The sequence below is a fragment of the Protopterus annectens genome, chromosome 15.part0 (genome assembly GCF_019279795.1).
Source record: "Protopterus annectens isolate FY-2018-M chromosome 15.part0, PAN1.0, whole genome shotgun sequence".
NCBI classification, from domain to species: domain Eukaryota; kingdom Metazoa; phylum Chordata; order Ceratodontiformes; family Protopteridae; genus Protopterus; species Protopterus annectens.
Genome location: NC_056749.1, coordinates 676797079 through 676813888, shown reverse-complemented (window position 1 = coordinate 676813888; position 16810 = coordinate 676797079). Strand labels below are relative to the sequence as shown.

The 16810-nt window shown below is 41.8% G+C and overlaps 1 protein-coding gene across 1 annotated transcript in view; it reads right to left on the bottom strand.

Annotated features, from left to right (window-relative positions):
• Positions 1-16810, bottom strand: part of MCF2 (MCF.2 cell line derived transforming sequence) — a 1891050-nt gene that overhangs the window by 348680 nt on the left and 1525560 nt on the right. The window contains exon 20 of the mRNA XM_044057533.1: positions 11503-11595. Coding sequence (XP_043913468.1) covers positions 11503-11595 — 93 coding nt within the window. The remainder of the gene's footprint in view (positions 1-11502; positions 11596-16810) is intronic.

The window sequence follows — 16810 nt, the reverse complement described above, 5'->3', positions numbered from 1 at the left end:
CAGTCTTTCCCCTTTGTTCTCAGGAGCGGGAAAGAAAGTAGGCAGGTGAATAGCTTGATTTAAAGAAACCCTAGATACCACTTTTGGCATAAAGGTAGGGTTGGTCTGTAGGAGACCCTGTCTCTGTGAAAGATTATGAACGGTGGTATTGCCATTAGGGCCTGTAATTCCGAAACCCTTCTTGCTGAGGTAATTGCCAACAGGAAATCTGTCTTCCAGGAGAAATTGTAAGTCCACAGAAGCTGCTGGCTCAAAGGAGGTAGAGTCAGTTTTTCTAGGACAAAGTTGAGGTCCCAAACTGGTACTGGAGCCTTTCTTGGTGGCTTTATATTCTTGATTCCCCTAAGGAATTGCCTTAACAAAGGATGTGAAAACACAGGTGGGTCAGTGTTATATCTAGCTGAAATAGCTGAAGCATGCATTTTTATGGAAGAATATGAGAGTCCATTCTGCAGCATATCTGCCAAATATTCCAGAATGAGAGGGATGTTGCTGGTATTCCAAATGCTGAATCTCTTCCATTTTGCTGAGTAAACCTTTCTGGTGGATGGTCTTCGAGCTTCTGTTAGTATCCTCTGAACTTCCTTGGAGAGAGATAGATTGGGGTTATTCATGGGATCTCCCAAGCTGTTAGCTGCAGCGTCTGAATGTTGGGATGTACTGTCTTGAAGTTGTGTTGAGTCAGAAGTTGGGGCCATTGGGGGAGGGCCCACTTTTAGTTGTGACATATGCTCCGTAGTAATGGGTACCAGTGTTGTCTTGGCCAGTCTGGAGCTATTAGGATCCCCTTGGGCTTCTCTGCTTTGATCTTTAGTAATACTGTGGTCATCAGTGGCAGAGGTGGGAATGCATAGATTTTTAGGAAGTTCCAGTTGAATGAGAGAGCATCTATTTTCCATGCTTGTGGATGATATGTCCTTGAACAGAACTTTTGTAGATGATGATTGAGGTGGGAGGCAAATAGGTCTACTTCTGGCCTGTCCCATGTCGAGGTGAGTCGTAGGAAGATTTCTGGATGTAGCCTCCACTCGTGGGGTCTAGGAAATTCCTGCTTAGGCTGTCCGCCAGCACATGTCTTTGCCTGGAACAAACTGGGATTGCAACTGTATGTTTAGGCTCAGTGATTTTTCCCAAAGATTCATTGTCAGTCTGCAAAGGGGGTACGAATAGGTGCCTCCCTGCTTGTTTATGTACAACATCACAGTGGTGTTGTCTGTCCGAATTAGCAGATGTGTTTCCTTTGGAGACCATTGTCCTTGAATACATCTGCCCTCCATGTGCGCCCCCCATCCAAGGTCTGAGGCATCTGTGGTCATGGTCTGTGTTATCTGAGGTTTTTTGAATGACATACCTGTGTTTGCCTGGCTTATCGAGGCCCACCATAGAAATTCCTTTTGTAGGCATGGAATGAGCGGTATGGTTGTCTCTAGGTTGTTGCTGTGCTGAGACCATAAGCTTTTTAGGTACCATTGAAGCTTTCTCATGTATAGTCTTGCTAATGGAACCAGGAGAATGCAGGATGCCATGTAACCCAGGGCCTGTAGGAATCTCCTTGCAGTCATCTGGGTGAGCTTTGCCAAACCTTTGAAATAATGAGTTAACTTCTTTTGCTTGTCTTCTGTCAGGTAAGCCATTTGAGAGGCTGTGTCTAGTTTGGCTCCTAAGAAGGTTATTTGCTGGGATGGCTGAAGTCTTGACTTTTGGAAGTTGACTGTGTATCCCAGAGCCTGTAGCAATTGTATGACATAATTCAAGTTTTTTGTCAAAATCAGTTTGTCGTCCGCTTGTATGAGGCAGTCGTCCAGGTGCGGGTAAATTTGGATCCCCTGGAGCCTGCAATGAGCAATTACTGAAGCCAGGCATTTCGTGAATACTCTGGGTGCAGTAGATAGGCCAAATGGCAATGCTGAGAATTGATAATGCTCTGGCCTTGCAAGAAATCTGAGGTATCTTCTGCAGCTGTGTCTGATAGGGACATGCAGGTATGCCTCCTTGAGGTCCAGAGTAATCAGCCAAGACCCTTGCCCAGCATGGGAAGGAGTTGCTGTAGAGTCAGCATTTTGAACTTTGGTACTATGAGAAAAGTGTTTAATGCAGACAAATCTAGTATTGGTCTCCATTGAGTTTCTTTTCTTGGAACAAGGAACAGTCTTGAGTAAAACCCCTGGCCTTGTACTTGTTGTGGAACTTTTTCTATTGCTTTGATCTGAGCAAGCAGAGAAATTTGTTTGATATCCTCTGGCCTCTGCTTTTGAGGTAGGTTTGGCATGCCTTGTTTTCTTGGTAAGGTATGAAAGTGGAACCTGTAACCTTGGTCTATAATGTCCAAAATCCATTTGTCCTTTGTCAATCTGTGCCAATTGTCTGAAAACAGAGATAATTTTCCGCCCAAAGGAGTTTGTGTTTGCTCCTTTGTCAGCGGAAGTAGAGGAAAGTCATTGAGATTGTCCCTGTGAGGCAGGAGAAACACCTGTGTCACTTCTTTGGTTTGCTGGTTGCCATTGTCGTCCCCTGTAGGAACCTCTGTATTGCCCTCTTCCTCGGCCACGCCTGTTTTTACCCCTTTGAAATCTTTCAGGATTAGGAAAGGACCAGTTTTTAGAAGGCCAATTCCTGCTGTATCTGGGAGGCTGAACCTGGAGGAAATCTTTGACTGTCTGAACTGACTTGGCTTTTTCCTCAATGGACTTTAACACATCTTTAGCATTAGCACCAAAAAGCTTGTTCTTTTTCAAGGGTGCATCAAGAAGTTTTGCCTTAACATGATCTGGTAGAGGTTGTTCTTTTAACCATGCATGTCTACGAATGACCGCCCCTGTCATAGCTGCCCTACATGAAGCTTCCAATGCATCATATCCACACTGCAGAAAGTGATTGCTAACTTGCTGAGAATTATGCACTGCCTCCTGCAAAGACTTCCTATCTAAAGGTTCAGGAGAGGCCAATGTTTTCTGTAAATCATCTAACAGGTAATCCTGATATTGAAACATATGAAAGAGACAATTGAGAGCTCTCATAGATAAGGTAGTGGAGGTGTAGACCTTCTTCCCCCATCTCTCTAATGACCTAGCTTCCTTGTTGGAAGGTAAAGGATTTTTGGAGGTGGTAGCTGAAACCCCTTTCGGTCCCTGTGAGACTGTTTCTAAATCAACAGCATGGGCCCTAAAGAAATGAGAATGTGTTTCTGGGACCCTATAGTATCGGTCAGGCTTGGCAGGAGCAGGAGGAAGAGTGTCAGGGGTAACACTGGAGTCAGAAATTCCAATCATTATTTAGTGACTTCAGTCCCCAATGATTGGCAACAAACCATACATTTAGGAGTAATGGACCAAAACAAATAAAGTTAATATCTAGATATTTTTTGAAAATGTTATATTTTGGATGTAAAACACTTCCTCCAACACCATTTACATATAGTACAGCAAGTGTGAAACATTAGGCAGACGAACTACTTTACGTCAAAATATATATTAAAAAAAATAATATAGTAATAAAAAAAGTAAGTAAAACACAACAATTTTACAGACAGCCCATTCTCTAAGTGCAATAATGCTTTCCAGGGTGTGTGTTACTGTGTAAATAATGCCCTTCCAGGCTGTGTAGTCGGGCCTCATAACACCCCTGGATGGGCATTATTTAAAAAGTAACACACACCCTCTTCAGCATTATTGCTTGCTTAGGATGGCCATGTGTACTAGCAGTACACAGACATAGATGCTTACCATTAGCAACCAGGACATGGTGGAGGGGCCATGCAAGCTTTGTATACAGAAAAAAAAACATTTATGGCAGGGAATACTAAAGCATTCAGCTGAAAAAGTATAGGAGGCACAGCACAGTTACCTTGCATGCATGCGCCAGAATCATGAATCAAAACAATCTTTTTAATGTTGCACTTTTAGGAGCATACATATGGCTATAAAGCATTAATAGGCAGCCTGCTGTGAAGGCTATAGCTATATACATCTTTCTACATGAATAGCCCCATGGGTAGAAACAACATATTTTTTATAAAGAAGTCAAAACTGGTGTTTGAAGGCTGAGAGTTGTTACTGAAATGTACTGATCCCACAGCAATTATTTGAGCACTCCCCCCAGTCATGCTACAGCTATATCCCACTCCTAATATCGCATCCTGTTGTGGGTTTCTTCATCCTCATTTTTTTTACATAATGGATGTGAGGATGTTCCTGGTTGGGCCTGGAATTCGGGTAGCAGATTCATCCAACATCCTGAATAAGGAGATGACAGTGTTTAGATGGTATAAGACTTTACATTAATGTACACACTGGTACCTTCCAACATATTTTCTCTGAAATAAATTGCAAAGTACTCTTAGATGCACTCTGGTTGCTGAATCTGCACATCAGCAATCCAAACACATGCAAACCTTACATGCAGGTGCATAAGAATGGCATACAGGTGTCATTACCCAGGAGATATCATCAGACACCTGTGAAAAAGCAAGCCACAATTAAGATGTGCATTAGCATCCATGTCTGGATGTTATTACTGCACAAATATACTTAATTTTGCATCTACGCCCAGTATGCATATACTCATCCTCTGGTTGGTATCTAAGGATGAAATGTCTCAATACACAGATCTTCCAGATCAATAAATTGTGACAAATGCCAAGGCATGCTGCCGAGGGCTGAAGAGCTGATCCATCTGCTGTGAAACACAAGCTGGCAGTTTAATGAATGCTAGTCTTCTTGGTGATGTATATTTTCTATTCTCACTAGAAGGGGTCACAAGAGCTGCGTGGATACAACTAATGCCATGTTAAACTTGAGGGATGTACAGAATGTTATGTTTTGTGGTTGTATAGTAGTTGGCTGCTGTTCTCCAGAACTGTGAACAGTTCTGAGCCTTATGATATATACCAGCCAGGAATGCATGCATCTAGCATTCAGGGGGCTGCTGTTTGATGCACTCCAGCTGTATCGCCCATGGGACACAGGAATGCCTCAGATATGCCCAGCAGTTAGTAAAAGTATAGTTTTGTACCTACCATAAATGTAGATGTCCGATAGATATGCAACTGCAGTCATAACATATGGGTTGTCCTGCCTCAGGCAGCCCTCGGTCGGGCGGATTCCAAAGTCTGGGTCCAACGTCGGCTGATGTCGCATTTCTCTCCGACGTCACAGCGGCTGGAGTACATAAGCATCAGCCAACGCCATCTTCTTCAGTGTTTCTTGCCCCATATGCCAGGTGCCCTCCAAGGAAGGCTGTAATCAAATTGGAAGACAAAAACAGGTTTCCAGACAAATAAATAAGCAATAAATAGATACACCATAACAGATATCCCCAGCTAAAGATAACAGGGAGAGGAGTGGACCCAAGGCATAGAGGGAAGGAGGAGGAAAACCGACTGCAGTTGCATATCTATCGGACATCTACATTTATGGTAGGTACAAAACTGTACTATGTCCTTCAAGAATGCAACTGCAGTCATAACATATGGGTTGAATACCATAAGCTTAGCTGGGGAGGTGGAATGCTCTAAGAAAAGGATGGTGTAGCTATCAATCCCTGCAGGACTGCCGAAGCAAAGCCTGCTCTGGATCTGGAATATAAAGGGAAGTTGTAGTGTTTGGAGAATGTATGCATGGAGCTCCATGTAGCAGCTTCTAGAATGTCTTTTGTAGGCACCCCTCTTAAGAATGCTGTTGAGGTGGCTGTAGCTCTGGTGGAGTGTGGTCTGACATTGGCTGGTACACTCTTTCCATGGAAGGAATAACAGAATCTGATGCAATGTCCAATCCATTTTGAAATAGTCTGTTTGGAAATTGCTTTTCCTTGTACTCCAGGGGCGTAAGCTACAAAAAGCTGGTCCGACTTCCTACTGGTCTTGGTTCTGTCCAGGTAGTAGCGAAGTTGTCTGTGAATGTACAAGGTATGCAACAGTCTTTCCCCTTTGTTCTCAGGAGCGGGAAAGAAAGTAGGCAGGTGAATAGCTTGATTTAAAGAAACCCTAGATACCACTTTTGGCATAAAGGTAGGGTTGGTTCGTAAGGAGACCCTGTCTCTGTGAAAGATTATGAACGGTGGTATTGCCATTAGGGCCTGTAATTCCGAAACCCTTCTTGCTGAGGTAATTGCCAACAGGAAATCTGTCTTCCAGGAGAGAAATTGTAAGTCCACAGAAGCTGCTGGCTCAAAGGGAGGTAGAGTCAGTTTTTCTAGGACAAAGTTGAGGTCCCAAACTGGTACTGGAGCCTTTCTTGGTGGCTTTATATTCTTGATTCCCCTAAGGAATTGCCTTAACAAAGGATGTGAAAACACAGGTGGGTCAGTGTTATATCTAGCTGAAATAGCTGAAGCATGCATTTTTATGGAAGAATATGAGAGTCCATTCTGCAGCATATCTGCCAAATATTCCAGAATGAGAGGGATGTTGCTGGTATTCCAAATGCTGAATCTCTTCCATTTTGCTGAGTAAACCTTTCTGGTGGATGGTCTTCGAGCTTCTGTTAGTATCCTCTGAACTTCCTTGGAGAGAGATAGATTGGGGTTATTCATGGGATCTCCCAAGCTGTTAGCTGCAGCGTCTGAATGTTGGGATGTACTGTCTTGAAGTTGTGTTGAGTCAGAAGTTGGGGCCATTGGGGGAGGGCCCACTTTTTGTTGTGACATATGCTCCGTAGTAATGGGTACCAGTGTTGTCTTGGCCAGTCTGGAGCTATTAGGATCCCCTTGGGCTTCTCTGCTTTGATCTTTAGTAATACTGTGGTCATCAGTGGCAGAGGTGGGAATGCATAGATTTTTAGGAAGTTCCAGTTGAATGAGAGAGCATCTATTTTCCATGCTTGTGGATGATATGTCCTTGAACAGAACTTTTGTAGATGATGATTGAGGTGGGAGGCAAATAGGTCTACTTCTGGCCTGTCCCATGTCGAGGTGAGTCGTAGGAAGATTTCTGGATGTAGCCTCCACTCGTGGGGTCTAGGAAATTCCTGCTTAGGCTGTCCGCCAGCACATGTCTTTGCCTGGAACAAACTGGGATTGCAACTGTATGTTTAGGCTCAGTGATTTTTCCCAAAGATTCATTGTCAGTCTGCAAAGGTACGAATAGGTGCCTCCCTGCTTCTTTATGTACAACATCACAGTGGTGTTGTCTGTCCGAATTAGCAGATGTGTTTCCTTTGGAGACCATTGTCCTTGAATACATCTGCCCTCCATGTGCGCCCCCCATCCAAGGTCTGAGGCATCTGTGGTCATGGTCTGTGTTATCTGAGGTTTTTTGAATGACATACCTGTGTTTGCCTGGCTTATCGAGGCCCACCATAGAAATTCCTTTTGTAGGCATGGAATGAGCGGTATGGTTGTCTCTAGGTTGTTGCTGTGCTGAGACCATAAGCTTTTAGGTACCATTGAAGCTTTCTCATGTATAGTCTTGCTAATGGAACCAGGAGAATGCAGGATGCCATGTAACCCAGGGCCTGTAGGAATCTCCTTGCAGTCATCTGGGTGAGCTTTGCCAAACCTTTGAAATAATGAGTTAACTTCTTTTGCTTGTCTTCTGTCAGGTGCCATTTGAGAGGCTGTGTCTAGTTTGGCTCTAAGAAGGTTATTTGCTGGGATGGCTGAAGTCTTGACTTTTGGAAGCTGACTGTGTATCCCAGAGCTTGTAGCAATTGTATGACATAATTCAAGTTTTTGTCAAAATCAGTTTGTCGTCCGCTTGTATGAGGCAGTCGTCCAGGTAGGGTAAATTTGGATCCCCTGGAGCCTGCAATGAGCAATTACTGAAGCCAGGCATTTCGTGAATACTCTGGGTGCAGTAGATAGGCCAAATGGCAATGCTGAGAATTGATAATGCTCTGGCCTTGCAAGAAATCTGAGGTATCTTCTGCAGCTGTGTCTGATAGGGACATGCAGGTATGCCTCCTTGAGGTCCAGAGTAATCAGCCAAGACCCCTTGCCCAGCATGGGAAGGAGTTGCTGTAGAGTCAGCATTTTGAACTTTGGTACTATGAGAAAAGTGTTTAATGCAGACAAATCTAGTATTGGTCTCCATTGAGTTTCTTTTCTTGGAACAAGGAACAGTCTTGAGTAAAACCCCTGGCCTTGTACTTGTTGTGGAACTTTTTCTATTGCTTTGATCTGAGCAAGCAGAGAAATTTGTTTGATATCCTCTGGCCTCTGCTTTTGAGGTAGGTTTGGCATGCCTTGTTTTCTTGGTAAGGTATGAAAGTGGAACCTGTAACCTTGGTCTATAATGTCCAAAATCCATTTGTCCTTTGTCAATCTGTGCCAATTGTCTGAAAACAGAGATAATTTTCCGCCCAAAGGAGTTTGTGTTTGCTCCTTTGTCAGCGGAAGTAGAGGAAAGTCATTGAGATTGTCCCTGTGAGGCAGGAGAAACACCTGTGTCACTTCTTTGGTTTGCTGGTTGCCATTGTCGTCCCCTGTAGGAACCTCTGTATTGCCCTCTTCCTCGGCCACGCCTGTTTTTACCCCTTTGAAATCTTTCAGGATTAGGAAAGGACCAGTTTTTAGAAGGCCAATTCCTGCTGTATCTGGGAGGCTGAACCTGGAGGAAATCTTTGACTGTCTGAACTGACTTGGCTTTTTCCTCAATGGACTTTAACACATCTTTAGCATTAGCACCAAAAAGCTTGTTCTTTTTCAAGGGTGCATCAAGAAGTTTTGCCTTAACATGATCTGGTAGAGGTTGTTCTTTTAACCATGCATGTCTATGAATGACCGCCCCTGTCATAGCTGCCCTACATGAAGCTTCCAATGCATCATATCCACACTGCAGAAAGTGATTGCTAACTTGCTGAGAATTATGCACTGCCTCCTGCAAAGACTTCCTATCTAAAGGTTCAGGAGAGGCCAATGTTTTCTGTAAATCATCTAACAGGTAATCCTGATATTGAAACATATGAAAGAGACAATTGAGAGCTCTCATAGATAAGGTAGTGGAGGTGTAGACCTTCTTCCCCCATCTCTCTAATGACCTAGCTTCCTTGTTGGAAGGTAAAGGATTTTTGGAGGTGGTAGCTGAAACCCCTTTCGGTCCCTGTGAGACTGTTTCTAAATCAACAGCATGGGCCCTAAAGAAATGAGAATGTGTTTCTGGGACCCTATAGTATCTGTCAGGCTTGGCAGGAGCAGGAGGAAGAGTATCAGGGGTAACACTGGAGTCAGAGTATAGATCATCCAAAACATCAAGCACAGGAGGTATAGCTAAGGGCCTGTGTTGGGGGTTTTTTAAGGAAGGTTCGAAGGCGCTTTCTGGAATCAGAATATTCCTGGCCTTGCCACTTAAAATGTTCCCTCATGGAATGCAGAACTTCCCCAAAAGAAATATCCTCAGGATGGGAGGCCGAGGGGATGGAGTCCTCTGCATCCGAGTCCTCATAGGTCTGGAAGGGCTCTTCCTGGCTATCGGAGTGAACAGAGTCCTCAGAATCTTCATCTGAAGGGAGAGGGTCAGAGAGTTCAACCCGGGGCCTCTTATCAGAAGGAGGCTGGGATCTTCTCTCAGGGTGGGCCTGGGAACCTCTGATCATGGAAATTAAGTCTGCGGCCATAGTCAAAATTTGTGTTTCAGGAGTAGGCTGAGGTAAGGCTTTAGCAGTAAGGTGCTTGGTCTTGCTGGCTGCCTTAGTACGTGTGTAGGCCTTGATAGACATGGACATGGGAGGCCTAGCAGCTCCACGTGCAGGAGTGACCTTATCCACAGCAATGGTCTCTGGCATTTTCTCGGTTTCAGTATCCGGAGGAAAATCTATAACTGGCGTCGGTGTGGTCTCCAGTATCGGAGGTATCGGTAATGCAGTGTCTTTGGTTCGGAGCGGTGAAATAACCTCCTCAGAGGGAAAAGGGGCACTCGCGGTAGGTTTTGGCGTGGTGTCGGTGGAAGACATGGGCCGAGGATGTCGGTCCCGGTCTTTTCGTTTCTTAGAAGTCTGCGATGTCGGTAGTTCCGACGGCATAGTATAATCTAATTTTTCACCGAAAAAGTCTTCAGCGAACTCCGCCCGGCGCCTGAGAGTGCGCTTATTGAAGCGAGCACAGGTGGCACAGGCCGAGATGTCGTGGTCTGGGCTAAGGCAAGGAAGACAGTAAGAGTGGAAATCTTTATGAGGTATTTGTTTACCACAAGACAAACAATTATTTACTTTTTCAGTAATTTCTGACATCGGCTGAGGCAAGAAAAGGTCCCCAATGGGGTACATAGCTTTTTTGATGACTTCGGATTCGAAGAATACAGGAGCTGACTGACCGGCACTTGCGAACTGCTTCTGCTTTGGGCACCGCGCGGCAAGAAAGACTGAAGAAGATGGCGTCGGCTGATGCTTATGTACTCCAGCCGCTGTGACGTCGGAGAGAAATGCGACATCAGCCGACGTCGGACCCAGACTTTGGAATCCGGCCGACCGAGGGCTGCCTGAGGCAGGACAACCCATATGTTATGACTGCAGTTGCATTCTTGAAGGACATCTTTGGTTTCCATAGGAGATAACATTATTCTCACTGGCTCTGAAGAATCAGTTGCAGTGCATATATATCATATACAGTCCTTATGAGACAATGATATCCCACCGTCTGTGAGGGCTCAGGTTCAGAGCAGATATAACACACAACTAGAATCAGATCCCTGTTCAGGTGGTACCTAGTTATAATGTCTGGGTCAGTCAGCTGGTTTAACATAAGCTGGTGGTGATTCCCTGTTTGTTACCTCCCCAATGCAGGCCATGCATCATCTGTTAGAAGCACCTCTGTATTAGGACATTTGCTGACAGTACAGTAAGTCAGAAATGGTAAAGGTGGTTCACATCAGATATAGCATGAGTTTTCCATCAGTGCTACTCCTGCATTCTACATACACACCATCACTCTGTTTATGGATTCACATGCATTAATTTAGTTCCCTGTAAATGCCCACACACCATGACATCTGTATACATTGCTGGGGAGTACCCTTTTGGAATCTCCAGAAGAAAACATTCATGGCTTGTTAGAGTGCCTTTCACTTGCAATAAACTGTTTTATGGTGTGGGGCAAAGTCATAAATACTAAAATTTTATTCACTCAACATAATGTAGTAAGTACATTTCTAGGAAATATTAGCTTGTTTCATACATCTTTTATATTACAGCCTTCTGGTTATTAACGAGACCAGAATAATTGTTTGACCATTAAATAGGTATAAAAATAAAAGAACATGCACTGCAAGTACACTGGCATCTGCAAAGATATTTTTCTTCCAAAAATAAAATATATCCACAATGCATTTATGACAAAAGGATATGCATAATTCAGTTACAACACAAAAATGAAATATAATGGAAAATACATTTTTTCTGTGTGCATTCTTCTGAATTGATGCAAAGTTTAGTTTTTACTCAAGATGCTAAATACAGATAGGATTTTTTTAACTCAGTTCATTTCAGTATACATATTTATGCAAAAATGTTAATCAGAATCATTGCTATGTTAACTGCAGTTTCAAATATTTTGTTACATTTCATTTCAACATACCTTTAATAAGAGCTGGTATTTTGTTAGCCTCTGAACTGGTTTTAATAAATAAGAGTCTAAAGCGAGTTTGTGTTCCAGCTTCTTTTGACATTCCTGTAATACAATAAATGAATAAACACTGCACTCAAATAAATGTCAGCTTTTAATAGTATAGATATTTCAGCAGTGCATGCAGGTAGCCATTCTTCCACTTTTACTGCAATGAGTTTAGCAGATGCAAAACCAGCTTGATGTTATATACATAATATCTTGCAGATACCCAACACATGCACAGTAGCTCAGCAACTCCATCCATTTCAGAAAAAATACTCTCCAACCTCAAGGTCAGTAGATGGTATTTTCAGGTTTGACACTGGGAAAAAAAAACTTTTGAAAACTCCAGCAAATTATTTTTTGTATGCAGTCATTACATTGTGTTTAGATAAGCCATGAGAAGTTAAGCAAAACCTTTCATTAGTACATATTTCCAGTATGTAACATTCAAACCATTCAATTATTATGATTTAGGCATAGCGCTATGATTTTGGCCCTCAGATTTAGGCTTTGGTCCTCCTAGATTTACTGATATTCCTCCAAAAAGTCTGTCCTGTTTATAAGTACATACTTTATTAAATAAATAAACTATGCCAATAGAAAGACTCCCTACAGTGTATGTATATTTGTGAGTTTGTATGAGTGTGTGCATGTGTGTGCATCTATCTATATATCATATATATATATATATATATATATATATATATATATATATATATATACATACAAACATATACATATATACACATATATATATATATATGTACATATACATGCATATATATATATATATATATATATATACACATATATATATATATATATATATATATATACATACATACATACATATACATATATAGTGTGTTGGGATGTATGTTGATTTATAGAAATACAAAAGGAATGTTGATATTTCAACAATCAACATTCTGAAAATTTAAAAAAAATCAAAAAAGTTCATAAAAGATAACAAACTGCTTCCTTCTGCAATTTGGTAACCAAAACCCTACCACTACATTCAGATACATTTTGTCCAAGTAGTGCTACTATCACAGAAGTGTTTTTTTTCTATGGTAACGTATGGTTGGGGGTAAGGAGAAGGGATATAGTAAGGGTTAGGGGTAGCATGCATTTGTAAGGAAGGGCAGGGAGGCTTCTCCTCCTGGACTACTTTACTATAAATGGTATTCCAGTCACTGCCCATGCCACTAATCACAGCACTATACATTATCTTAGAAAAACCCTTATTTAACAGTAATATTACCACTACAAAAGACACACAGACTCGTATCACCCACAGCAACACCCACACACACAACACTAAATCTATCTCCTCCTTTAACCCTTACTCTAACCTTAGCCTGCAAAATACTTGCACATACACTCATACCCACTGATGCTAAAACATTCAGTACATCCAAAAGTTTCAGCATTAAACTCCGAAAAACAAACTTACCTTAACCTCCTGCAACTGACCTTTCTTCTTTCTAAAACTGCAGTATTTTAACAATAAAAACACTTGAGTTTCCCCAACCTTTCACTCTTGTCAACCAACTGAAAATTCAACAGAGTGAATGAAACCCCACTTTTTGTGGATCAAATGAAGATTCGATAGATACACACACACACACACACTTACACACACACACACACACACACACACACACACACACACACACACACACACACACACACACACACACACACACACACCTGTGTACATAGTCACCTGCATAAACTTGAGCAAGAGTATGTTCTAACATTTACAGATAAGCTAAAACATGAAACCAAAACCACCACCATATCAGTTAGGCCACAGAATTACAGTCATCATTGTAATTCCTGTAGTTCAGCACATTAAAATGGGATTTAAATATGTAACCAGTGTAACTTGGAGCACTGAGCAACCAGTCAAATTTCCTGATAACCCCAGATGCATTCAGTAACAAAAAGGCACAGCACGACCATCCATGTAAAGCAAGGTTTATTACTTCAAGCTTGAGTTGAAACTCTTTTTCAAGAATGAATCACTACATTAAAACCACAGAATAAATATAGAACACCAGCCAATCACATAACATATCTCATAAACACATTATATAATTATGCAATTTACATAATTAATATAGTTGACTAAGCCTAGTTCACTAAAAAACTTCATTAAAAACAATGGTCAACTTAACAAATTTCATTACTGCCTAAAAAGCTCCACAGGACAACTGTAATACTCTGACATATGCTTCTCTTAATTTCAAAATGGGTTTAATACTATTAGTTTTATTAAGCCCTGGATGGACATCAGATCTAAAAAAGTTTATCCATTTGTATTATGCTCTCTCTGGCATTCACAATGTCCCCCCCCCCTCTCATTTTTGCAAACTCTCTGCAGTATCCTAAATTTAAATGTATGTTCATTTCCACAATGTAAAATATGCTTACTAAGTGCATTTGTCTCAACCCCCCCTTCTTATATCAGATAAGTGGGATGCAATTCTCTCCTTGAATTTACAGTTAGTTTTTCCAATGTAAAAAAACAAACATCTTTCACAGTTAGCCAAGTAAACTAAATTTTCACTATTGCACGTCCTAAATGCCTTAAAAAAAATTAACTTGTGTTATGGGATGTATAAATCCTGTTTCCATATTAATGAACTTACAAAAGGTGCAGTTATAACAGGGGACTGTCCCCTTGTTAAATCTATGCATTCACAGTTGTGGGGAGTTGAATACCATTTGGAACATTGCTATCACACAAGGCATCTTCCTTCCTTCCTGTTCATCATATTTTAGGACACCAAATGGCATTTGACAACCTTTATTAAACTACCATAAACATGATTGTTAACTAATAATTATAAATTTCAACCAAAAGCATGACACAGGTGATAATAACATCCATGAAAGAAAACATAAAATAACCATAAGGGCAGCTTAACTACTCACCCTTGATAAACAGCGTCCCCACTTGCTCACTTATCCTTGCACTAACAAGGCAGTGTACCGCTTACTTTCAATTTATTGAATTACATTATCCAAATAAGCAGCTCTGCTTGCTTATTAACTTATCCAACAGAGCAACCACTCACTTTCCTTCCCAACTTATTGAATTGCACATCCAGCACCAGAGGGAGAACAGAAGAGGGCAAGCCTGCCCCTCTTCTCCACCCACCAGCCTGACCAGGCTGTTTCCCCTCTCTCTGATCAAAGTTCCAGCAAACTAACCTCCAGTAAGGCACTAGGTCAAACCTCATTCGGTGTACCCATCCTCCCCAACCAAGCTGGATCCAAGTCATTACCTCCTAACCCTATACCTAACTATAGAAACAGCCAAGTACCTAACAATTGAAAACAAACCACTGACCCCTCACCTATGCTAAGGTAGCAAACCATAACCTCAAAACCTATTATAACTACTGCCCTGATGTAATTAAACCATACCACTTGACCACAGGAAGCCTCACAATGATACCATGAGCCTTACCAGCCACTGGATCCACTACTAAGCCCACCACCATTGAAGCCATGCCGAGGCAATAGCATATCACCCTGCCACATTGCAACCCCATAGTACCGCCCAATGGAAACATTTTTTTTGCTGTCCAATGAATGTAATACCCCTCTTAAATCTCTTCTAAATTTCATTTAATAAAATGCTACCATCACACCAACTTCCCATTATAAACAATAAAACACTTAAACCGCCATCATGGCCGGTAGCAGTATAAACTCAAAACACCACCATCATGGCTGGCATCACCAACAATAAATCAAACCAGGTAAAACTAACCAAACAGAATACACCAACAAACTAAAGAACATCCAATACCATCAGATTACACAAGGTCCGTGACATGCTATTACCGTCCAGAATGTAGTGAATAAACCCAACCCAGTTTCTCCTGAAACTGCAGTAATTCAAAACTGAATCCTCCTATCAACCCCCCCATCTAGATTACAAGCCTAACATACGTAATGCAACCCGCTAGTCCCCTAGCGCAGATGTCTGCAACACTATCTGACCCCTTCCAAAGAAGACCCTCGCTACCCATAAAACAGTATAAAACTCAACCCTGGCACTCCCCGCACAAGATCTAACCAAAACAAAACATTACCATGTGACAGCAGGTAAGAAAAAACACAACCAACCAACAACTCCACATTCAGCTGCACTGCTGGCAACCCATGACCTTCTTTCATATCAGTCTGTCAGCCGAACCTTCATCAGCTTCTTCTCTTGCCTGTTGAGTCCACATTTCCTCAATCCCCCAGTAATAGCAACATTGCATGTCCTCATCTGCACTCAGTGATCTGTAAAAGAAAAGGCTAAATACTCCACACATGAATAATCCCGTTTTTAATGACCATTATGCACCACCAAGAGCATATCTCATTCATCGACTTCCTAAAATGCAGACACAACCAGATCCAGAAACACCCCTGAAGATTAAAATGACCTAACAAAAATTCACATAAAATAGCCTCACAACTTACACAGTAATGGTACAACAGATATCCATGTGAAATAAAACATTGCATAAAAAGCTTTATCAATAATTAAAATTAACAGTCTTCTACACCAAAGGAGTTCTCAACAAAATAAAATAATTAAACAAAGAAAATTAAAACCATCCCCACTCCTGCTATACAGCTGATTACAAAAACAAAAATACAAATTCCTCTTACGGCTCCACCTGTGTGCCCTTTGGACAAAGACAATATTCACTCACATCCATCTTAACTAAGAGCAACCTTCACTGCACTCTGGATTGTGAAGTCTCACCTACCTGAACATGGCAAGGTTATGAAAAATCTTAGAACCATTAGCCTTGAGACCACCCCAAGTACAGAATAGTGTAAACTTGTCACCTTGCTGTTTACCCCACCTCAACCCAGCCTCCCCCTGAAGCATACCCTATGATCCAAATAAAATTGCACAATAATCATAACTATAAATTATTGATAGATAAATGTATTAGGACTCCAAAAATCATTAACCTAGTCACTAGTCATTTCCTATGCATATGACAGCTGCGCGTCCACCCCACCAGCGAGAACCTCCAGTCCCCTCATAAAATTCCCCAGCCCTGCTTAACCCAGCTCCAAGATATACCTACTTCCCTTGCCAACACATTACCCAAACTGCATCAAATACAACATACCTTAAAGAACCACGAGTAAAGCCAGAGTCCCTGTGACCTCATTGTGCACCCCTCCAACCACCGGAAAATCCAGCCCATCAGAATCAGTTACATCTAATAACTTCCAGCAGGCCAGC